Here is a 24,860-nt window from a genome sequence, read left to right on the forward strand (position 1 = left end):
TTTGGAAGCCAACCTTAGCCAATCAGGATGGATTATGGGAAATCGGACAGATCCGGGTTGATCACATGACTATAGAGATACTGTGTACCGATTTGCATGACGTTTGGATAAAATCTGTAGGAGTAATGTCAAAAAATGGGTTTTGCACAAATTGGCCTCCTGGTGGCGCTATAACAGGCCCATGTGAAAAATTTGGGGCAGAGGTTCTGAATTGGTATCGAGGGAGTGTGTGTGCACAGTTTCGCAGCAAGCGGGCCAATGGTGCCGGAGATTAGCTGGTAACACACGGACAGGACACACGGACGGACGGACGAACGGACGGACAGACAGGGGGTAAAACATACTCTCTCGCCATGCCTTTCCATATAACCATGATCACATGGTCATATCATGACCATGATACTGACATGATACTGACATGATACTGACCATGATACTGACACACATGACACATGATACTGACATGATACTGACCATGATACTGACATGTTACTGAACACGATACTGACATGATACTGACATGATACTGACATGATACCTCATGTTTAACCGCAATACAATCAGGGCCACAGAGATCTGCCTTCATACTGGAGGGCTGTCAGCCGTATCATTTACATGGGCTAGACCGTGTACATTTTAGATTTTGCCAAATTTGATAGGCATATCTTACATTTTTTACTGGAATTTCTTAAATTTTAGTGTAGTTCTGGTGTTGTTTTGCTTTTGTTGTTGTTGTTGTTAATGATGCATGTTTTTTTATTGGCTATATCCCCCAACCCCCTTGCCTTTTTGACAGGCATTTCCTCTTTTTTTTTTTCCCTACATTTTGGTGTAGGCCTTTTATGGTGTTTATATGATGTTAAAAAAGTTGATACTGTCATGATATGGGCATGATACTGACATGATACTGACCATGATACTACCATGATACTACCATGATACTGACATGATATTGACATGATACTGACCATGATACTGACCATGATACTAATGATGTATATGATGTGTGGAAACACCGTGGATTTAAACCGTGGACGAACGCAAGCCTTTAGTGAGAGTGTTAGGACAAAGGAGACATCAAATCCGAGGTGATAAGGTTTCTCTCCTTTCTTTATTTGTCGACAAGGAGAATCAAGAAATGGTTACTGCAAGGGTCCAGAAATCGCAGGACACTGCTACTCATAAAACAACAGGTTTATATACAAAAGATTCAAAGAGACGCTCTTTAACAAGAGCTCCTCCTCGGCCTCTTCTCAGCCAATCAGGAGCTGATCCGTCGCGGCCGAGCAGCGGACAGCTTGAGTTGCGCATAATATTCTAGGTCACACAATGCAGTGATCTCAATTCAGCAATATCTACTTTTAGTACAGAACCATATTTCACAATGAAGTTTTGTTATTAGATTAGTACTTTGCACAATATACACTTTAGAATGATACCAAGAATTACATTCTTATTCATCTGTAAACAATAGTTAACTTTAAAGGCTTTAATGACACAGCATCCATTCATGTGAATACGTTTTACTTCTCCTGGCTTTTACCTATATTAAACCTACACAGGCCATAGTTAAATACTTTTGTTCATTTTAACTTCAGTATATATTTTCACCAAAGGATACTAACATCTTAGTAACGTATCTCTGTATTTTAGCCCAGTATTTTAACTCAACTAGTAGCATATGGTGTCTGTTCCTAAAACGGGGTTTTGGGAGACAATGGCTCCCACAGACATGTTAAATAGATTCACAGGGTGGTGAGCTTCAAACGAAGTGAATACAATGGGACAAAACTTGTAGTTCAGAGGTAAACACATGCTTCTTTTGTTATCCAAAGAGAGGTGTTGTCTTTGTCACAGAGGCTGACTTTCCAATGCAAATGGCCAGGAACCCCCCTTTACCTGTCCTGCCTGTCAAAGAACATTTGGCAGACTTCTTATTTTAACTATGTATGTGTATTAATTCAATAAGTTGAGTTCTGGCTCACTTTTATGTATGACTATGGCTGGAAGATATACTTCACTAACATGATACTGACCATGATACTGACCATGATACTGACCATGATACTACCATGATACTACCATGATACTGACATGATATTGACATGATACTGACCATGATACTGACCATGATACTGACCATGATACTAACATGATACTGACCATGATACTGACCATGATACTACCATGATACTACCATGATACTGACATGATATTGACATGGTACTGACATGATACTGACATGGTACTGACCATGATACTGACCATGATACTAACATGATACTGACACTTGCCATGAAACTGAGCATGATGCTGACCATGACACTGACCATGATACTGATACTGATTATAAGATGTAACACTTTTCTCAACAATTTGACCAGTTATGGCCCGGACGGCTGGCGTGGCGGTCCGGGCACAGCGTGTCGCGGGTTCGACTCCCGATCCCGACGGACTTTGCTGCGTGTCACTTCCATCTCTCTCTCCCCATTTCCTCTCAGACTACTGTATACTATCTAATAAAAGGCAGATAAAGCCAAAAACAATTATATTAAAAAAAAATCTTAATGTAACAAATTATTACGTTATTATATTATGCAAAAACCTGTTATTGCGCTATCGCTCATGATTTTATTACATTATGAGCTTTTATGACATTTAGTCTATTATATTATGAACTGTTATTACGCCGTTATTGTCTCCGCCAGGCCGAAAGGCATGGCGAGAGAGTATGTTTTGCCCCCTGTCCGTCCGTCCGTGTGTGTGTGTGTCCGTCCGTGTGTCCGTGTGTGTGTCCGTCATTCTGTCATTTTGTGTACAGCTAATCTCCGGCACCGTTGGCTTGATCGCAGCGAAACTGTGCACACACACTCCCTGGATGCCAGAGCAGAACCTCTGCCCCAAATTTTTCAAATTAGCCTTTTATAGCGCCACCAGGAGGCCGCTTTTTGCAAAACACATTTCTTGACAGTACTCCTACAGATTTTATCCAAACATCACGCAAATCAGTACACAGTATCTCTATAGTCATGTGATCAACACGGATCTGTCCAATTTTCCATATTTCATCCTGATTGGCTAAGGTTGGCTTCCAAAGTTTGCAGGATTGCTCCGTTTTCAACAAAATGCCTCAAATCATGAACGCAGCTTGCGATTTCCGTGAGATTTCACACGCACATTCCCACTAGGCCGAGGAAGAAATGCCACTTGAAAATGTTCAAATCAGCCTCATGGTGGCGCTATAACAGACCGATTTGTGTTTTGACCTATAACTGCACCGATCTGTGTAAAACTTTGTAAGCGCACTCCCTAGAGGTCAAGGAAAAACCTTTGCCCTGCATTTTTCACATCTGCCTTTTATAGCGCCACCAGGAGGCCGACTTATGTAAAACACATTTTTTTATATTACTCCTTCCGATTTTTTCGAAATGTCACGCAAATCGGTACACATGATCTCTACAGTCATGTGATCAAGACGGATGTGTTTGATTTATCATATTCCATCCTGATTGGCTAAGATTGACATCTAAAGTTTGCAGTAGTGCCTTGTTTTGAACAAAATGCCACAAATCATGAACGCAGCATCCGATTGCGGTCAAACTTTGGACGCACATTCACACTATGTTGAGGAGCAAATGCCACCCTTTTAACATTGGCCTGTTATAGTGCCACCAGCAGGTCTAATTTAGCAAAACACATTTTTGAACAAAATGCTTCAAACCATGAATGCAGTGTCCGATTGCCGTGCAAGGCCTAAGAAGAAATGGCACCCTTTTCACTTTGGCCTATTATAGCGCCACCAGGAGACCACAATAACCTACCTGACCTGGCGGAGGAGACCTGTGCTCCGAGGAGCACTTTTTCTAGTTACATTATGAGTTGCTACAAGGTGCTCTATATCACCAAGATGGCCGCCAGGGGAAAGGGGCGGGCAAGTTTCTGATAGTAATTTCTCCCCATTATGTTCAGTTGTGTGTGTTCAGAGATGTTATTAATAATTGGAAATTAGAAATGTATGTTTCCTGCATTTTTGGGTGAGCGGGGAACATAGAACCTTTTTTTTGTTGATGGGGAACATAGAACCTTTTTTGGGGTAAACGGGGAACATAGAACCTTTTTTTAGGTAAAAGGGGAACATAGAACCCAGTAGTGATGAGCGGGTCGACCCGTAACCCGCGGGACCCGCGGGTCAACCCGCGGCGCGGGTAGGTCGAGTCAGGATTTCAGAGAAAATTATGCGGGCTGAGGGTGAGCGGGTCAGCCGCTCTCCACGAAAAAAAAAAAAAAAAAAAAAAACTATTTTGACCAACATGCTTGTTTATTCAGCCCATGACAATGTTGTGCTACTGTAGACATATAAAGGGACTTTGGGTACTTAAAAGAGCGCTATATAATATATATATATATTCCCACCGCGGGTCGCGGGGCGGGTTGAGCCATAGATTTATATATGGGTTCGCGGGGCGGGTTGAGGCGGGTCGCGTTCCGTCGCGGGTTGGGGCGGGGCGGGTCATGAAAAAACCCGACCCGCACATCACTAGAACCCAGGGAACATAGAACCTTTTTTGGTAAGTGGGGAACATAGAACCTGGGGAACATAGAACCTGGGGAACATAGGTACGGTCCCGGCTAGTGCTATCTGTGAGATGATATAAGTGCTCTTGGAGAAACCAGCCTCGATGTAATCTCTCAAGAACAGATTCTGCACTGCGTTGGAATCTGTCGGGGAGGTTCGTCATAACATGTGCGCATGGGCGTGCCTTCAGATCAGGAAGCAGGCCGCGCTTTACCCAATCAAATGTAGTGGGCGGGATTCACGTGTCCGTCGATCCTTTCCCCCTCGAAACAAACCGAAACTAATTTAACAATAGCGTCCGCGGAGCAGACAAAACCACGGAAAGATATTCACATTTTAACTTACTCTTTCATCATAGAAACAAGTGGGCTTATAACCAAAACGATCCATGTTCTCTGGGAGAAGTGGTGTTAGTGTTCCGTGTAGAAATATTGTTAGTGGGAATGAAAACATAGTCGCACCAACCGGAAGTGATGCGCTGAAGGCATACAGAAAACACCGGTTTCCTTGCGCTCTGGTGCTCCGTTTTCTTCCGCCCAGAGCCAACAGACATAGAACAAACAGCAGAGGGCGCTGTTTTTCATTTTCAGTTGGCGATGGGTTCCCAGATTGGCCTCGATGAGACTGGTATTTATGAACGGCTTCTTTGATCATATGCAGCTCTGTGTACATGTGAGCCATGAAGAAGTCTCTGATAGAGCAGTCTGGCAGAGGCAGCGACTTCAATGCCAACCTCGCAGGAAGTAGGCAGTTTGTACTTTTTCAGGTAAAAGTAGGACTTGACCAGACCCAGAGCATCCAGGTCCAGAGCATCGTTCTCAGTGAAGGATGATGGTGGGGGCAAATCATCCTTGGAAAGAGGTTCTAACACAAACGCCAATGCTGAAGCCCATTTTACGCTGTGAACCAGACCCCTCTCTTTACATAAGGATATCACTGAAATTAAATCCTTTTTCATTTGTTTCAAACTCCCAAACTCACTACAGAGAGCCGTAATTTTTCACATTTCAATAAGGATGCACCCTATTGTCCTTAATTTGTGTAATTGGGAAGACCTGTGAAGAAGCCCATTTTTTTTCCAACATGGCTGCTATCTTGTGTTAAGTAGGGTACCCAAAACAGTAGTGAGAGATTGCAGCGTGAGATGGCAAAAAAATATGATTCATAGAGGGGAGAAACACAAATCTCAACATGATATAGGCTACGTAGTTTTCTGTTCATTCGCATAAGCCTCCTTAAGGAAATGTGTTTTTGTCAGTACCTTTTTGTCAGTGGCTTTGAATGTTCAGTCATACACTCACCATAATGGAGTATCGGGTGGTTTCTGAATTGCTTTCCATCTGCCTTCATAACCTAGTAATTCATATTGTCGCTGTCGGGTCAGGAAACTTGTATGTCCCAAAGTGTCACTTTTCAAAAAAATGTGTGTGGGGGTGGGGGGGGGGGGGGGGGACCTGTGTTCCAATGGACCCAATGTACTTTATTATTAGGCTCAAGCTCTAGCTAATACTTTTCATTAGTTACATTTTTATTGGACTAACAGACTTAGAAATATATTTTTGTATAAAAGATTAGATTTACAAGCTCACAACATATTGCATCGTGACACATTGTGAGCTTGTAAATCTGCTGTTTGCTGCTTTTGAAAATATTCAATGTACACTATCAGTTTGGTCGACAGTAGTCCTCCGGTTTTGCTAGCATGTCGCTAGCTCGCCAATAATACCAAATGTGAACCAGGCTGAGCGCCGCACACTGCACTGTGTGTGACGTAGCACGCACGGTATGGTACCAGGGCAAAACGCTGTGAAAAGAGGGTTTCCCGTTTCCTTATAGCATGTGAAAAAGGTTTTCTAAAGTGTTGTGACCAGTGGTGTAAAGTAAATACTGTAAGTACATTTACTCAAGTACTGTACTTATTTTAGTAAAATGTTGAGGTATTTTTTACTTTACAAGAGTATGTCCAGTTTTCAGTACTTTTACTTACTACTCCACTACATCTCAAATCCAAATATTCTACTTTTACTCTGCTACATTTATTTGAAAACTTTAGTTACAAGTTACTTTGTAGATATTGATTAGTATTACAAAACATACATTAACCACTTCAACCCTATACATTTCGGCCATTTGAAAATAGCCGATCTACAAGCTCACACTGCTATTTTTATTTTTATACATGAGTACTTTTACTTTTAGTACTTTAAGTACATTTTGATGCCAATACTTTTGTACTTTTACTCAAGTCCATTTTGAATTCCATACTTTTACTTGCAGCAGAGTATTTCTATATTGCAGTAAACAATTTAGTACTTTTTTCCACCACCGGTTTTGGCTGCATATAGAATGAGTGATGAGTGGTGGAAAGTGTTAGCCTGGTTCCAGACGAATCTGCCTTTGCAAAATTGCATGCACTTTAAACTGCAGTGTGTCGTGTGATTATTGTCTGGCCACGCGAGGCTAGGAAAGTGTGAGAAACTGCCCAGAGTGATGTCACTCAGTTTGTATGACTTGATACTGGACCTGGCAAATGTAGAAAAAGATGTTGGCTAATTTTAATAAAAGTCTGTTTGTTAGTAAAGGTATCTTGTGACTTGAATAAAGTTAAGTAGAACTTCTCCATGACTTGCTCCATTCATTACTTTTGTGTATTAGTATTTGATTCAACGAGTCCATAAGTACATTTTGACGAATTTTTTTACTTAAGTAATTTGAGTTATTGATTGACACGTTGGATGAGTGCAAAGTTTCACTGTCCTCAATTGAAGCAAAATTATGTACTTTTATGGTTGAGAACTATTCAAAACAATGCATTACAGTTTAACGAAACCTGTAACATATTAGTCAAATAAATAAACTGTAGATTTATTTTTATATATTTATTTAAAATACTATGAACAAATTTGCTGTCAAAATTAACCCTGATTCACCTAGCAAACTACAAAATCAGTCACTAATCACACAGTCTGGACCTCAGATTTTTATTCATGAAATATAAATAACCAGAATAGGAAAGAAAGTGCATGAATCAAACCATCCTGCTACATTTTCAGAAAACTCTTAGAATTTAGAACAGTGGTTTAGAACAGTTGTTTGCAGTTGATAAAAAATAGCAGATATACAAGCTCACAGCGCGGCACAAAGTGACGTGCTGTGAGCTTGTACATGTGCTATTTTTTTGGGGGAAAAAGAAACATCTTGAAAGTGTTTTTTAAATAATTTAGATAATTTTTTAACGCAAATCCTCTCTTCTGGGGGTCGTCCCTGGCACAAAACATTTTCAGATGAGGGTGTCCACGGCCAAATACATATTTTGAGGGTCCGTCGCAGGGAACAGTTTGAGAACTACTCATTTAGGGCATTATTACCACTAACAGCAGGAGCAATTGGACAGGCAGTGGTGAATGTTCCCTCTGCCGTTGCTCAGAGGCGTCATTTCAAGAGAAGGGAGAAAAAAAATAATACATAAATAGGGGTTGGCAAACATAAGTTACAACTGAAGCCCAATTTCAAAATAGTGAAAATAGTGGATCTACAAGTAGATCCAGACCTTGTAGGGGGAATCCCAATGCCCAAAATATGGATGCCAGGTTCAAGGAATACAAAAACACTGCATATGATCTTGACTCACTTTCTCACCTCTCTCTACTTCAAATTTCTCTCTCCCTCGTTTTGCTGTCAACCAAAAGGTAGGCATAACAACCACAATGTTTATTAGAATCTAATAACAGGCATGAATTGATCTATATCAATGCATAACCTTATGCTCATTCACTGTACATTAATGCACTGTAATCCTATACAGTGCATTAATGGGTTGATGTCACACACATAACATCCAGACTTAGGAGGCGCACCGTTGTTCGATCTGCACCAAACTGGGCATAAACCCTGTTCAGGGTTCTGCCATGACAGTTAAACCAGACGGGGCCTTCCACAGTTGGTGCAATCGACAGCAAACTTGGCACAAAAACTGTTCAAGGATCTGCCATGAGAATTGTAACACCAGCGGCTACATGTTGCCCCAAGGTGCCACAGGCACACCGATGCTCCAACCAACACCAAACTTGGCACAAACACTGTTCATGGATCTAGCATGAGAAAAGCCACATCAAAAAAAGTTAATTGCTCTCATATGGGGCACTGCAGCAGTGTAAAAAACTTTGTTTAACCCTTGAAATAGCCATAACTCGATGACAAAAGCTCTGATCAACGCAATATAGGGCTAGATGTAAAGTGGCCTGAAGTTCTAGTATACCATAGAGCACAATTCTATTCCTTTTTTTACACATGTAAACCTGTGATATGACACAGTTGACTATTCATAAGGAATGGAATTACAACAAAACACTTACTAAGTCACAGTAATAATGACCAATTTGACCCAACATTCTCAATTGGAACTACCCTACTACAACTACTACTACTTCTTCACCTTTAGTTTTGGTAAATTGCATTTCCCCTGCATGAGTCCTCATGTGTTCTTTTAAATGACCCTTTTGACCAAAGCCTTTGTCACACACTGTACAAGTAAAGGGCTTTTCCCCTGTGTGAGTCCTCATATGTCTTTTCAGGTCAAAGTTTCGACCAAAGCCCTTGCGACAAACCTTACAAGCAACGGGCTTTTCTAGTGTATAGGTCCTCATGTGTGTTTTTAGGTTACGCATTTCACTGAAGCCTTTATCACACAATGCACAAAAAAATGTTTTTTCCCGCGTGTGACCTCTCATATGTGTTTCTAGATCACTCATTTGACCACAGCCTTTGTCACAAACATTACAAGAAAAGGGTTTTTCCCCCGTATGGGTCCTCATGTGTCTTTTTAGAGCAACCCTTCGACGGCAGCCTTTGCCACAAACTGTACAAATAAAGGGCCTTTCCCCTGTGTGAATCCTCATGTGTTCTTTTAGATGACTGATGTGACCAAAGCCTTTTCCACAAACTGTACAAGTAAAGGGTTTTTCCCCTGTATGAGTTCTCATGTGGGTTTTTAGATCACTTGATTGACTACAGCCTTTGCCACACACTGTACACGTAAAGGGTTTTTCCCCTGTATGCGTCCGCATGTGTGTTTTTAGAGAACCCATTTGACTAAAGCTGTTGTCACAATCTGCACAAGTAAAGGGCCTTTGCCCTGTATGAGCCCTCATGTGTTGTTTTAACTCACCCCTATGAACACAACCGTTTCCACAAACTGTACAAGCAAAGGGCTTTTCCCCTGTATGAGTCATCATGTGTGTTTTTAGATTACTAAACCCTTTGCCACAAACTGTAAAAGTAAAACTTTTATTTATTTTATTTGTTGATGATTTCAGGTCTTTGGATAGTGTTTTGCTCAATGACTCCCACTCATCACTGTCTTCAGTGTCATATTCAGAACAGTGTGAATGAGCTGGTCATCACTAGCTTTTTTTGATGTTCCACAGTCCTCTACATAAGTTTTTGTTTTCATGTGTTCAGTTGATGTGCTGGCTACAGGCTCTGTCTCTCTGTTTTCATCATCATCATATTCATGTTTCACTGGTAGTAATGTCAATGTTGACCCATCAGCCTCCTCTGGTCTTAAACGTAGCTCCTCCTGTTCCTCTTTAATCTGTGGAGACTCTGGTTCATCCTGGACCAGACTGGGGCTCCTCTCCTGCTGTTCAGGGTAAACCTCCTCTTTACATACCTGGAGGTACAGGAAGTCTAGGAAGAAGATACAATGAGGAAAAAAAATACATGTTTGAACTTTAAATTTTCTCATATAGTGTTTCCTCTGTTATTATACTACACTCTATTACTATACTACCAGACTCCTTAGCTGCAGTTTCTCTGAATCTTACCATTGGATATTAACACTTAACGCATTAAGACCTGAGAAGAAGTCTACAGATGAGTGGTGTTTTTAGTGATGAGTGGTGTTGTTTAGTTTTTTTTTCTCACTATAATAGCTTGGCTTTTACAATAAACAGAAGACTTTGCTCTGAAACCACATGGATCTAGGAAACCACAAAGCCTAGGAAAACATTTTCTGATATACAGATGACTCTCTGTGTGTGTGTGTGTGTGTGTGTGTGTGTGTGTGTGTGTGTGTGTGTGTGTGTGTGTGTGTGTGTGTGTGCGCACATGCACGTATGTGCATGTGTCTCTGTCTCTGCACCTTGGGCCCTATCTTGCGCATCGTAAGTACCAGGTCTTATGACTTAACTTAAGACCTGGAGGCGTGGCAAATGCTGTTGAGTGGTCTTAAGTTAAGTCATAAGACCTGGCACTTAAGACGCGCAAAATAGGGCCCCATGTGTCTTACCTCAGGTACTTACTGCACCGGATAGATATCCGGTAGTATGCTTCCCCCTTGCCCCCCCCCCTCTCTTCTTCTTCTTCCCTTTCTTTTTTTTGTAAATAACGATACGATGGAGACTATGCACGAAGACAAGGTTCACACACTTTTTTACTTGACAATTAAGCTGATAAATATGTAAATCATTTGATGAGATTGTAGATCGGCTAACTTTTTTTTCAAAACAGAAGTGGTTAAGTGTGTCTGTGGGTTTTATAAATATTGAACCAATACAAAATATTAAGAAGACTTTGTGAGTAAATAATAACTACATTGGATACATTTTTCCCCACTTCTTGATAAGTAACTGTTTAACACATTTACGATTTCTGCCCAACAGCGACAATATGATAGATAACTGAAATGTTGATAAGACGATAACCCTACAACAGAAAAGGAACAAAAAGATAGAGATCATGAAACGTAATGAAGTCCAGGTCATCATCTGGTTCCTGTTTAACAGAAACGGTCCTGGTTGGTTGTGCAGAACTCATCTTCACATGCAGGCTCCACACACTGGTCTGGAATGAAGGAATAAAATAAGGTAGGGGTCTTTTCAGGCTTTTCTTGACTGAGAGAAAGATGAAGCAGGGACCACCACTACATTGTATACAATTGTGTTGCTGATTAAACTTTTTCATAGATAGCTTCATTGATTATCATCAGTGTGATGTTGTTTATTTTCAGACATTTAACGCGTAAACCCTCAATAATTAGTAAACTTGACCTTTGGCTCTGTACTTGGTTTGCCCTTTTTTCCCTCTACACCAAACCTCTTGCCAAAAATAGCTGATCAACAAGCTCACATTGTAGATCTACAATTATTGGCTAATGTTCCTCAGAATAGGGATGCTAGGGTTCAAGTGGTTAATGTAAAAACAAAAAGAAGAAAAAAAGATCCTATCACACAAAGATTTGGCTGTAGTATCTGTAGTAACTCTGGGGACCCCCTAGGGGTCCTGGACCCCCTGTTGAAGATCCATGATAAGGACTTTGATGTGACATGAGTTGTAGATGAAGGTTGAATGTAAAACAGAGGGAACAGAGGGTGTAAAGAAGTGTTTTTTAAATGCTAGCCAATGAGCCAAAATACAACTCCAAGCTTCAAACGGCCTGAGTGTTTAGGGCTCGGGACAGGGCGGCAGTATTCCTTTAAAGCGGTTTCACCTCTCTTGTTGTGAGTTTCACATGATTTGTACTGAAAAAACTGTTACCACGCTGTAAAGTGAATGTTCACGTTCCCTCTTCCATTGGAATGAATAGACTCCAACCTGCTTCCAGTCTCCTAAAGAGGCGTACGCCTACTTCGCTCAGATACGGGAAGTAAACCAGAGATAGTGAGTCCTGCTATTTTTGTCTTGAATAGGGCATTGCAGTGGTGGTCATTTTGTGGTGCCACAGATAGAAAACCCATTAATTTTCCCCATAGAGATTTCCGAAAATATTTATAAACATCATTTTAAGCCTGGAACCAAGCCATCCAGGGTCCTGATGAATCATGACCATAACACATTTGATTCTCTGTCAAAATATATTTGAAAACCGCAAAAAAAGGGTATTTATTAAATATTGCATACTAGACCATACCCGTCCGGGAATATGAGCACCCAAAGTATGTGCAGTGGGGGTTATGCACTGTGCACAGACAGTATATCAGGGATGGAAAGTGACACCTGCTCATAAACAGTTCCAACACACACACGCGTCGCGAACACACACACACACGGCCATCGCGTGCGCAACCCGTAGCGGACACACACACGTCCGGACCCGTCCCTCTCACCACTGGATTAAACATTGGGATGTGTTTTGGAGTAGTTGTGAAAATGATGTGGCCCTGTCCATGCGTTGTTGTGGTGTACTTAGGTGAACAGGAGTGTAAGTCCCTGCTCCGTGGCCAGCAGCAGTAAACTGAGCACATGCGCTCTCATAGGCTGGGGGGCTGTAACCATGACGACAGTCCCATCGGCCGAGCTCAGAATGTCCGTTGTTTACAGCAAATAAACATGTTAAATTGTAGCGAAGAGAAAAAGGGGCTTCCTCACGGTGTGCATATGCTAATGATCAATGGCCACGTGTAAGTGTAGAGCAATTGCTTAAGCCACTGAGGAGAACCAAGCAAGACTGATGACTTGATGACTGACTGATTGATTGATGGCATTCCTTAAATTATATGTAGGATAATGTAATTAAATATTCAAATATGTTTTGACACAGAATTTGATTCACCGGGAGCCTGGATGGCTTGGTTCCAGGCTTAAACTAATTTATATAGATATTTTTGGAAATCTATCCACAAGTTTCCTAGGCTGTGTGGGCATCACTTCCTGTCGATTTGATCCAATGAAATCCAATGAAATCTGTGTGATGCCCACACAGCCTAGGAAACTTGTGGATATGGGAAAGAAATGTATGGGTTTTCTAGCTGTGACACCACAAAATGGCCGCCACTGCTATGCCCTACCACAGGTATGTGATGCATACCGCGGGGTTGCACTCATTAATTAAGTGTGTGTGTGTGTGTGTGTGTGTGTGTGTGTGTGTGTGTGTGTGTGTGTGTGTGTGTGTGTGTGTGTGTGTGTGTGTGTGTGTGTGTGTGTGTGTGTGTGTGTGTGTGTGTGTGGACCATACCTGAAGTGATGACCACAGGGCAAATGGTGTGGTTCTTTGGGTTCATCCCATTCCCTTCAATATCCAGAAATGTGATGACATCCAGAGCACGGACATATTCTGTTAAAACAGTGCTGTGGTTACATCCAACATCAATGCCATTACATCCATACAGATGGGCAGTTCATTAACCCACTCAAACCAGGAAAGCATCTGTGCCATTTTAGATTTGAGTTATATGCAGTATACTTGAAACAATACAGCATAATCTGAAATCATTTTCCAGAAAAATCTTAGGATTTAGAACAGTGGTTCTCAAAACTAGCAGATACATATATGTAACTTAATTTACTCAGAACTTATGTTCAATATGAGCGGGTGGTACAAGTACGCCAAAAAAAATCCCTCATAATATGGGGTTGTGGTATAAAACAGTTTGAGAAACCCTGATTTAGAAGGCATTAGTATAATCGGCCTCATGTCTTAATGGGTTAAGTTTCAGCTGTGCACACTGCGCTGCCTTTTGATCTGCCTGCGATGTGCGCTCTGTGCTAATCTAAACTCCAGTCAAAAGTCGCAAACTTTATCTTGTTGGATAAATGCATCCAATATGACCACATCCAATGTTGCTGGTCTGATATTAAAAGCAAAATAAAAGCCCAAAGGCTGTTAAACGGGGGGCTTTGTTTGGAAACCAAAGTTGATAAAGAGACATTCAGCAGTGGAAGAGGTACTCACACGTTTTACTTAAGTAAAATTAGTAATACCATAATGAAGAAATACTCTGTTACAAGTAAAAGTCCAGTATGCAACATTAACTTGGATAAAAGTACAAGTGTGTGTGTGTGTGTGTGTGTGTGTGTGTGTGTGTGTGTGTGTGTGTGTGTGTGTGTGTGTGTGTGCGTGTGTGTGTGTGTTTTACCTGTATCTGTAGCAATGTTGTGTGTGATGCTGAATCTCAGGTGAAACAGGTATTCATCAACTTCATCAAACACCTGGTCAACTTCCACTCCTGACCAGAAAACCTTGGCCCTTTCTGTAAACACACAAACACAACATTACTACTGGAAAAAGTACTACATTGTTTTACTTCAGTAAAAGTATCAATACTGCAATGTAGAAATACTCTGTTACAAGTAAAAGTCCAGAATTCAAAATTTACTGGAGTAAAAGTACAAAAGTATTAGTATCAAAATGTACTTAAAGTAATAAAAGCACTCATTATGCAGAATGTCCTGTTTCACAAGTTTTCAGATGTATAACATATATTCGGCCATTTGAAAATAGCAGATCTACAAGTTCTCATGCGACGCATTGTGAGCTTGTAGATCGGCTATTTTCAAATGGCAAAATGTATATAGGGCTGAAGACCCTATATAGGGCTAAACTAAAGACATACCTCCCCCTTCAGGGGATGGTTCTGATTATAAGAGAAATGTAACCCATTAAGACCGGGAACGCATCTGTGTCATTTCATGTGTTAGCTACAACAATTTTATACTTTGGGCTATTAAAAAATAGCAGATATACAAGCTCATAGCGCGGCACCGAGTGCCACTATGAGCTTGTAGATCTTTTTTTTTTTGCAACATTTGTGCAAATCCTTGAATACATATATTTTTGGAAACAACATTTTTAACTAAAATCTTTGCTTCTGGGGGTCCCCTAGAACAAAACATTTTACAAATGTTCACTTAAAAAAATTATATTTAAAGATTTGCACACATTTTCACAATTTTTCTGATTTTCTCATTGCCGCGCGATGAGCTAAAATGACACGGATTTGAGGTGCTGGAATGTTATGGGTTATGGTTGGTAGTGGAAAAGAGCCAAAGGTGATGTGGCACTGTGGCAGGTATATGTATGATCCTAGTCCACTGGTTCTCAACCTGTTGGCCGGGACCCCCGGGGGGAGGCTCACATGATTTTTTGGGGGGTCCCCAGATGACAGTTAAGTGACAATGGAAGGACTTTTAAGACCCTTTTAATACTTAAACAAACATAAAAGTAAAATAAAATAGATCATTAGAAAAAAGACCATTACTACATCACAAGTAATCAACAAACTATACTATAAAACTGGTCAAATAATATAAGAAAGAGGCAAAACTTTTTAAAATAGTTGATCCACAAGCTCACAACGCGAGGCGTCGTGAGCTTGTAGAACGGCTATTTTCACAATATTTATCTGCGGACGATTCCAGGTGCCTGTTAGGGTGGGGGTCCCCAGTTGAAATGATCATGTTTGGAGGTCGCGGCCTGAGAATGTTGAGAACCACTGTCCTAGTCACTTCTTTTGGGCTCATTGATGCAACTTAATGTTGTGGGATGTGATGCTGCTATTTTTTTCTATTTTACAGCAGCATCAGAGAGAGAGAGAGAGAGAGAGAGAGAGAGGAGAGAGAGAGAGAGAGAGAGAGAGAGAGAGAGAGGTGAGAGAGAGAGAGAGGGAGAGAGAGAGAGAGAGAGAGATTTTGATTTTAAGACCACTTTATTAAAACCTTTCCAAAGCCACTTTTTGCGGTACAAGAAAATACTCATGACGATCAAATGATTCTATCCAACCACAGAATTAAAAAAAATATTTTTAATTTTTTAGAAAGCAAGCTGTAAGGTGCCATCACTAGCGACTGTACATAGTGCCTCGCCTACACACCACACCTGCACAAACCCCCCAATATCCCCCACCAGGCTGTAGTAGGAGTACTCTATTTTGATGGGAGCTGCCATTATCCCCTTTGCCATCAACATCAACTGATCCCAGCCCCTGAACCTGGTTCCTCCTGGTCTTCCAGATGGCCAACTTAACAGTCCCATACACAAAATTAACCAGTGAGTGTTACAACAGGTCTTCTCCTGCTGCTGTATTTTGGACCAAAAATAGAACTTTCAAGAGAAAAAATCTCCCCTAGTTGCCTAGTTATCCTCTCTGCAAAGTCTAACACCCTGCCTAGTCTGGGACACTCAACAAACAAGTGATACACAGTCTCCTCCTGTCTACAAAATGGACACCCCACCCCGTTACTAGAATCTAGGTGTGCCAGATACCTGTTCGTGGCTATCCCCCCATGTACAATTCTCCACTGGAGATCACCTACCCGTTTTTCAACGGGTGGTGTGTACAGGGACCGCCAGCTGCCTTTCGGAGTAGAGCCTGGACCAAAAAACCCGTCCCACCTCGACACCTTCATTCCCCTCAGAGAAAGCCGGTGGGCCACCTTCACGCAAGTGAGATACGCTGCCTTCTTGCTTGTGTCCTCAAAGTCCCCCAGCTCTGGAGTTACGAAAGACAGGATAATCCCATCCTCCTGCCAGTCCTCCACAGCAGCAGAGACAGTCAGTACAGGGAAAGTGTACTCTCCCTCCTCATCCCACTGGTTGCAAACAGTTTGTTGATCAATAAAGGCCCTATACGGACCTGGAAGAGATCCACGGACCTCCTCGACCATCATCTGTAGCCCCCAGCTCCTCCACCGATATTCTGGTAGCCTTGAGGAGATGGCCTAACTTCACACAGCCTGCTTCCCGCAGACTGTTACTGTACGTATACTGGCATGGGACAGCACTGTTGATGTAATAAAGTCGTTATGGAAGAGGGGTTCTTCAAATAGCCACATCCCTGGTGTTGCACCAGGTACCCGGTTGGTCTTTAGCACCTGCCAGGCTTTCACCACTGAGTGATAGAAAGGTGCGAGTCCTGTAAAGTCTGTCTCCTCTGATTTCAGCAGGAAGAGGTGCTTGTCGTAACCCAACTGTCCTCCTCTCCTCAGCAGTAGCTTAGCAGTATCTGCCCAGCTTACGCCATAGTGGTACAATAGTCTTTGCGCCGTCTGCAGCCTGAAAGCTATGACCCTCGATGGGATGTCTATCAGGCCCTGCCCTCCCTCACGCACTGGCAGGTATAAGGCTGCAGCTTTGATCCAGTGTTGGCCTGACCAAAATAAATTTACCAGCGGGTGAGGGGCACGGTGACGCAGTCGGTAGCGCTGTCGCCTCACAGAATCAGAATCAGAATCAGTTTTATTGTCACATCACAGGTTTACAAGGTAAAAAAGTGGGTGAAATTCGTTTTTGTACATCGTTCCCATCGCAACGTTAGTTTCCATAGAAAGAAGAGGGGGGGGGGGGAGAAGAAGAGGGGGTGGGGGGCAAGTGGGAAGGAGATCAAAACAAGAGAGCAACAGAAGGCCAGACAAGTTATCTACATATTTACAGTACCTGAGATAATAAAAAAAAATTAAAAAAACTAAGGTGCCTGAGCATAGCAGCAATGTATGTATACTGTGCATGTTATACTTATACTGTGCATGATATACATATGGACGTTAAGGTGCTTAGAGGAAAAGAGCACAATAAAAAGAAAAAAAAAGTCAGTGCGTTATACATGGGATTAAGGTGCAAAAGGTCAGTGCGTGTCCACCTAGGGTGGACTGACCCTAGTATAATCCGCAAGTAACTCCATGAGGGAGTGCAACAAAAAAGTCATTTGTACCTGGTGTAGTCCACAGGTGTGTCCGAGGGGGAGCTAAGTCCAAGTCATTGTCCCTGGTATAATCCACAGGTGTGTTCAGGAAGAGCCAGAAAGTCTGCACCGCCTGTTGTCAGGCTGCTGAACAAGGCCTATGCCTCATTCAGGCTTATGCCCCATTCAGCATTCTGACAGCAGCCGGATTAAAACTGCACCAGTACCTGGTGGTGGAACTCTTGATACTGCGGTAGAGCCCCTTGCCCGGTCGCGGTCGTTGTAGGGGTTTGAACAGTCTGTGACTTGGGTGGTGCTTGTCCTTGATGATGCGCTTGGCTTTGACCACGCACCGCTTTTTGTACAGTTCCTGGAGCGCTGGGAGCTCGATTCCCATTATCCGCTCTGCCGATCGCACTACTCGCTGTAGGCTGATCTTTTCTCGGGCAGTGCAGTTCCCGTACCAGGCCGTGACACAGCCTGTTAGGATGCCTTCAACAGAACTGTTGTAATACAGCCTGAGGATGCGATGTCCTACTCCGAGCTTCTTCAGGCGGCGGAGCCAGTACAGTCGCTGCTGAGCCTTTTTCCTCACGTGTGTGTCTCCCATTTGAGGTCCTCCTCGATGTGTACTCCGAGGAACTTGAACTCGCTGACCCTTTCCACTGCAGCACCGTCGATGAGGATGGGCGCATGGTCTCTCCGCGGCCTCCTGAAGTCCACGATCAGTTCTTTGGTTTTGTCGACGTTAAGAGAGAGGTTGTTCTCCCGGCACCAGAGTGCCAGTGAGTTGATCTCCTTTCTATAGTCAGACTCGTCGTTGTTGACGATTCGGCCTATCACTGTCGTGTCGTCCGCGTACTTTATGATGGTGTTGGAGACATGTGTGGCTATGCAGTCATACCTGTACAGGGAGTAGCGGAGAGGGCTCAGCACGCATCCCTGGGGTGCTCCGGTGTTGAGGGTCAGGGGGTCGGATGTGATGCTGCCCATTCTCACCACCTGATGTCGGTTGGACAAGAAGTCCTGTATCCAGTCGCACATGCTTGGGTGTAGCCCTAGGTCTCTGAGCTTTTTGTCAAGTATTGCTGGGACAATGGTGTTGAATGCTGAGCTGTAGTCGTCGAACAGCATACGTACATATTTGTCCTTCAGCAGCTTGTTGTCCATGTGCGAGAGGACGGTGTGGAGAGCCATGGCAATAGCGTCGTCGGTGGATCTGTTTTTGCGGTATGCATACTGCCACGGATCCAGCGAGGCAGGTAGCGTGGAGCTGATGTATTCCCTCACCAGTTTCTCGAAGCACTTGCTGACGATCGGGGTGAGAGCGACAGGTCTCCAGTCGTTCAGGCATGTCACTTTGGCCTTTTTGGGAATGGGCACAATGGTTGACATTTTGAACCCTGCAGGGACCACAGCCTGGGAGAGGGAGAGGTTAAAGATGTCAGCGAAGACACCCGCCAGCTGGTCTGCACATGCCTTAAGGACCCGGCCTGGAATCCCATCAGGTCCGGCTGCCTTGTGGATGTTGACCCGTGCGAAGGCTGTACGCACTTCTCTCTCCGAGATGGTTAGAGGGTTCTCCTCTGCTGGTGCTGCTGATGGCCCCGCTTGGCTGCCGCGGTTGGGGCTGATCTCAAACCGGCCGTAGAAAGTGTTCAGTTCGTTGGGGAGGGAGGCAGGCGGGTTCACCTTGCTTCTGGTTCTTGTTTTGCAGTCTGTCAAGGTGTGTACCGCCTGCCATGTGCTCCTGATGTCGCCATTGCTGAGTTTGTCTTGCATCTTTTTTGTGTAGGCCTTTTTCGCCTTCCTGATGGCGCTGTTTAGGGCCGCGCGCGTCGTGTTGCGCGTTTCCACGTCGCCAGATTTGAAACCAGCATCCCGTTCATGCAGATGTGCACGTACTCCGCTGTCCATCCATGGTTTCTGATTGGGATAGATCCGAACTGTCTTTTTTGGGACTATGTCACCTATGCACTTACTGATAAAGCCAGTGACTGAGTCTGAGAGTTCGTTGATGTTATTCCCAGCGGCGTTCTTAAACATCCCCCAGTCAGTCTGGCAGGATTGTAGCATAGCGTCTGTGTCCTCAGACCAGATTCGGATTTCCTTCTCAACGACCGGCTCCCTTTTTAGCCTCTGTTTGTAGGCAGGTAGCAGCTGGATGGCGTAGTGGTCAGAGCTTCCTAGCGGTGGGCGGCGGAGAGCTTTGTATCCATCCTTGAAGGGCGTGTAGCAGTGGTCAAGAATATTGTCACCACGGGTACTGCAGGTGACATGCTGGTGGAATTTGGGAAAGACCTTTTTTAAGTCTGTCCGGTTGAAGTCGCCTAGGCAGATGACTGCACAGTCCGGGTGGCGATTTTCTTGTGCACTGATCGCCTGGTGTAATTCCCTCATAGCTGTGTCCTTATTAGCTCCAGGATGAATGTAAACAACGGCTACAATCACAATGCTAAAGTCGCGTGGTAGGTAGAAAGGACGGCAGGCTATGATTAAAAGTTCAAGGTCTGGAGAGCAGTGACTATCTAGGATTTTAACATCTTTGCACCAGTTGTTGTTGATCAAGGCACAAACTCCCCCCCCACGTTGCTTACCGCTTAGTACAGGGTCTCTGTCTTTCCTATACACGGTGAAACCAGGGGGAGTGATGGAAGAATCAGATGCTAACTCCGTTAGCCACGTCTCTGTTAGCACAACAATAGACGTGCTCCTCGTCTCGGTGTTGTATTTAACGCGCGCCAGTAAGTCGTCCATAGTGGTCACTGTTCTTGATTCACACAGAGATCTAACGTTCGCTAGCAGGATTGAAGGCAGTGCAGGTTTATATCCACGTTTTGTTGTTCTTACGAGGAGACCCGCTCTTGTCCCTCGTCGTCCCGGTCGTCTTCTTCGCCGCCTCGGGTTTGTTCCAGCTGGAACAAAGGGAAGCCCTCCCCCCACCCAGCCGAGTGGAAGGTTTTCGGCAAAAAAGTCCGGAATTCTGTGTGTAATCGCTGTGCTGATGTCCATAAGTGCTTGTCTGTCATAACTCCTTAGACACCCGACGGTGTAGGGAAAAAAGAGAAGGCTAAAAAATACTAAAAGGACGAAAAAAACGTTGCGACGCTCCGGAGCGTGTACGGAAGCAGCCTTTCTTCATGGCGCTCCCAGTGTGTGGTACCACAGGTAGAAGGTCCTGGGTTCGATTCCCGCAGGGGACGCTGGGGGCATGTTCTCTCCTCCGCGTCATCAGTGCCCATACCCTAGGTGGGGTTGGCGAAAGGGTCTTTCTGTGCGGAGTTTGCATGTTCTCCCCATGTCCCCTAGGGTAGGTACCCTCACTAAAACATGCAGTAATCCTGGTCACTATACTGCCTCCCCCTGGCCAACCGGGATGGATGATGGAGGGGAAAGGAACTGGTTGGAATAACGTGTTCCTTCCACATGCTACGTCCAACCAGGGAAACTCTCCCCTGTCAGGTGATAAGAAGGTCAGTTGGCTCTCATGCATTGAAGGAGGCATGAGCTCGGCCCTGGCCTCCTTAGGTTGGCAGAGGGAGTGTAGTGCCCAGGATTACATAGAGATTGGCACTGGGTGTAAAAAATAGGGTTACAAAATTGTGGGATAAAAATTTAGAAGAAATTGAGCGTCCTCTGTATATCCTCAATCAGGCCTGGTGGGGGAGGCAGAATAATCAGTCTATGCCAAAGCATCGAGGCGATTAAGTTATTGGCAACCAGGACTCTACCCCTATATGATAGCTGGGGTAGCAACCATTTCCATTTGGACATTCTGGCACACACCTTCTCCAGTAACCCCTCCCAGTTCCTCTTCTGAAACGCCTGTGTCCCTTGAAACACCCCTAAACATTTAAAACCTTCCCTCTCCCACCTTAAACCCCCTGGTAGACTTGGTGCTGCCCCTCCCCCCCAAGTCCCTGGTTCTAACCTGTTCCACTCTTTTCCCAGTTAACTTTAGCAGAGGATGCCTTCTGTATACCTCCAGGCTAGCAGCTAAACTCTGGACGCCCCCTTGCCCCTCGATAAAAATATTGATGTCATCTGCGTAAGCTGACACGACTCTCCTTGGACTTTGTGGCAGCCCCGGTAGGGAGAGCCCTATTAGTTGCTCCCTCAACCTGCATAGTAATGGCTCTATGGCCAAACTGTACAATTGTCCTGAAATGGGACACCCCTGTCTTATCCCCCTATGTACCGGTACGGGGCGGCTCAGACCACCCCCCACCTTCACCAAACATGAAGCCCCTCTGTATAGTAGCCTGATCCAGGACAGAAACCCCTCCCCAATACCAAAAGCTTGTAGGGTAGAAAACAGATACGAATGGTCCATTCTGTCGAAGGCTTTTTCTTGGTCTAGGGTTAGAATCCCAATGTCCACCCCATATAACTTACATATGTCCATCACGTCTCTCATTAGAGACACATTGTCCATAATAGAACGATCTGGCACACAATATGACTGGTCCTTGTGAATAAGTAATTCCATATAGTAATTCAGCCTATTAGATAAAACGTTTAAAAGTATTTTGTAGTCAGTGCAGAGAAGCGCAACAGGCCTCCAGTTTTTGAGAAGTATTAAATCCCCTTTCTTTGGTAGCAGAGACAGTGCAGCTCTTGTGCATGTGAGGGGTAGGGTGCCTCTCTGGAAGCACTCCTGTAGCAAGTCTGCCCCTATAACATTCCAGAACTGTTTATAAAAATCCGCTGGGAGGTCGTCGATCCCAGGGGCCCGACCTGACACAATTCCCGTCACAGCCTTTGTGAGTTCTTCCATGCACAGGGTAGAATCCAACTCGATACTTTCCACTGGTGTCAACTGCGGTAGCCCCTGCAGTAAATCGGCTACGCACGCCTGGTCACAAGTCTCCGCTGTATACAGCTTGGAGTAAAAGTCCACTGCGTGCACCTTCATCTAGGCTGGGTTGGTTGTAACACTACCATCAGGGAGCCGGAGACACACCATCTGCTGTCTCCTCACTACCGTCTTCTCCAGGTTGAAAAAAAAGGAAGTGGAGGCATCCATGTCCCTAAGGCTCATGAAACCGAATCTCAAAAGCGCACCTTTAGCTCTTTCCTGTAAAAAGGAACAATGTTCCTGTCTCTTCTCCTGTAAACCTGCACTGTCTCTGTTCTGGTTTGCAGCAGATACATTCTCCAACCTAGCAATTTCCTGTTCTTGTCTGTTAACTGTCTGATTTATGTTGCTTGTTGAGAAAGGTGTATTGCTGGTAAAACACTCTTATCTGTGCCTTCCCTATGTCCCACCACTGACTCACAGACTCAAACTGCTGCTTCTCTGCCTGCCACTGAGCCCAAAGGAGCTTAAACTTTTCACAAAAAACCTTATCCAGGAGCAATTTATTATTAAACTTCTGTCTCTCTGTGTGGACAAGAGACACAACTCCACTATCGCCAGATGGTGGTCACTAAAACCCACAGGAAATATATAGCTGCCCTTGAGTCTTGTGCTAAAGTCTTTAGAAATGTAAAATCTGTCTAATCTGGCTGCACTACTAACATTGTCAGTCGTCCTGACCCATGTATACTGGGGTGCTGTAGGATTATTAATCCTCCATGCATCCACTAGGTCTAACTCTGACACAATGTTAGCCAGAGAGGAGGATGACTGTGGGTGAGGTTCTGTCCCCACCCTGTCTACTGTAAACTGAATGGTCGGATTCCAGTCCCCCACAGCTATTACCTCCCCTTGGGCCTACTGGGCAAACACTTCTTTCAATGTATTAAAAAACTGTAATCTTTCACTGCCCACATTAGGAGCATATGTTTAAGAAACAGAGAACATTTCACTCTATTTCAACCCTAATCATAAGCGCTCTCCCACCACCTCCACTGTGCTTAAAACCTTCACTCCTAGACTGAGAGAGAGAGAGAGAGAGAGAGAGAGAGAGAGAGAGAGAGAGAGAGAGAGAGAGAGAGAGAGAGAGAGAGAGAGAGAGAGAGAGACACACACACACACACACACACACACACACACACACACACACACACACACACACACACACACACACACACACACACACACACACACACACACTCACACACACACACACACACACACACACACACACACAGAGAGAGGGGAGAGAGAGAGAGAGAGAGAGAGAGAGAGAGAGAGAGAGAGAGAGAGACAGACAGACAGACAGAGTGTTTCAGTAGCCTAAGTAAAAAGGAGAGAATTAACAATATAAAGCAAAGAGAATCTTTCATCACATACCAAGTTCCATCGCTGCTTACAACTCTGTTGTTGACCTTTAAAAATCCTAAAGAGCAGCAGCAGCTTTTGATGAAACACTCCGTGAGATGAAGGCTAGCAGTTAGTCTTCTCCGTTTCTTCTCTGTGAAAACACCATGAGAACTTGAGAAGTCTTAACAGTCTGTGGCTGCAGCCTGTCAACACAAACGTCAAAGCAAAGCATCAAACTACACACGATGACAACACACAACAATTCCTGTCTGCGCTTTCACAATAAGACCTGTTTAGTTGAAGCTGAACCACGTCATAGACATAGAGCTTACAGCAGCGCTACCGCTGCGCCATCTAGTGGTAAAAACGCAACAGCACAGAACCTGAACGTTGGCAGTCTAAAATACAACTTTTCTCTGTTGATTTGCTGTTCTGTTGTTGGTGTTATTTATGTGTGTGTGTGTGTGTGTGTGTGTGTGTGTGTGTGTGTGTGTGTGTGTGTGTGTGTGTGTGTGTGTGTGTGTGTGTGTGCGCGCGCGCGTGTGTGTGTGCGTGTGTGTGTGTGTATGTATGTAGGCCTATTCATGTATTTATGTATTCATGTATACATTTATGTATGTATGTACATACATACATACATACATACATACATACATGTATGTATGTATGTATGTATGTATGT

At 43.9% G+C, this 24,860-nt stretch overlaps 2 protein-coding genes across 2 annotated transcripts in view; one reads left to right on the forward strand and one right to left on the reverse strand.

The window, feature by feature from the left end:
• The window catches only part of LOC308094152 (uncharacterized protein), a 337,907-nt gene that overhangs the window by 59,467 nt on the left and 253,580 nt on the right, over positions 1-24,860 (forward strand). The window lies entirely within an intron of this gene.
• Positions 9,849-24,382, reverse strand: LOC308094530 (uncharacterized protein). Its single transcript, XM_080441256.1, has 4 exons — positions 24,209-24,382; positions 14,431-14,544; positions 13,530-13,628; positions 9,849-10,264 (listed from the first exon to the last, which is right to left on the reverse strand). Exons 1-4 carry the CDS (start codon positions 24,216-24,218, stop codon positions 9,912-9,914), a joined length of 576 nt encoding a protein of 191 aa, XP_080297382.1. The 5' UTR covers positions 24,219-24,382; the 3' UTR covers positions 9,849-9,911.

Source organism: Gymnoscopelus braueri (assembly GCF_963280865.1).
Source record: "Gymnoscopelus braueri genome assembly, chromosome: 10".
Classification (NCBI taxonomy): domain Eukaryota; kingdom Metazoa; phylum Chordata; class Actinopteri; order Myctophiformes; family Myctophidae; genus Gymnoscopelus; species Gymnoscopelus braueri.

Coding starts and splice junctions, on each gene's coding strand:
- LOC308094530 (XM_080441256.1), bottom strand. Junction 13,629..14,430: donor CAACATTGCTACAGATACAG/GTAAAACACACA, acceptor CTGTTTTAACAG/AATATGTCCGTGCTCTGGAT. Junction 10,265..13,529: donor CCCTGTGGTCATCACTTCAG/GTATGGTCCACA, acceptor TCTTCTTCCTAG/ACTTCCTGTACCTCCAGGTA.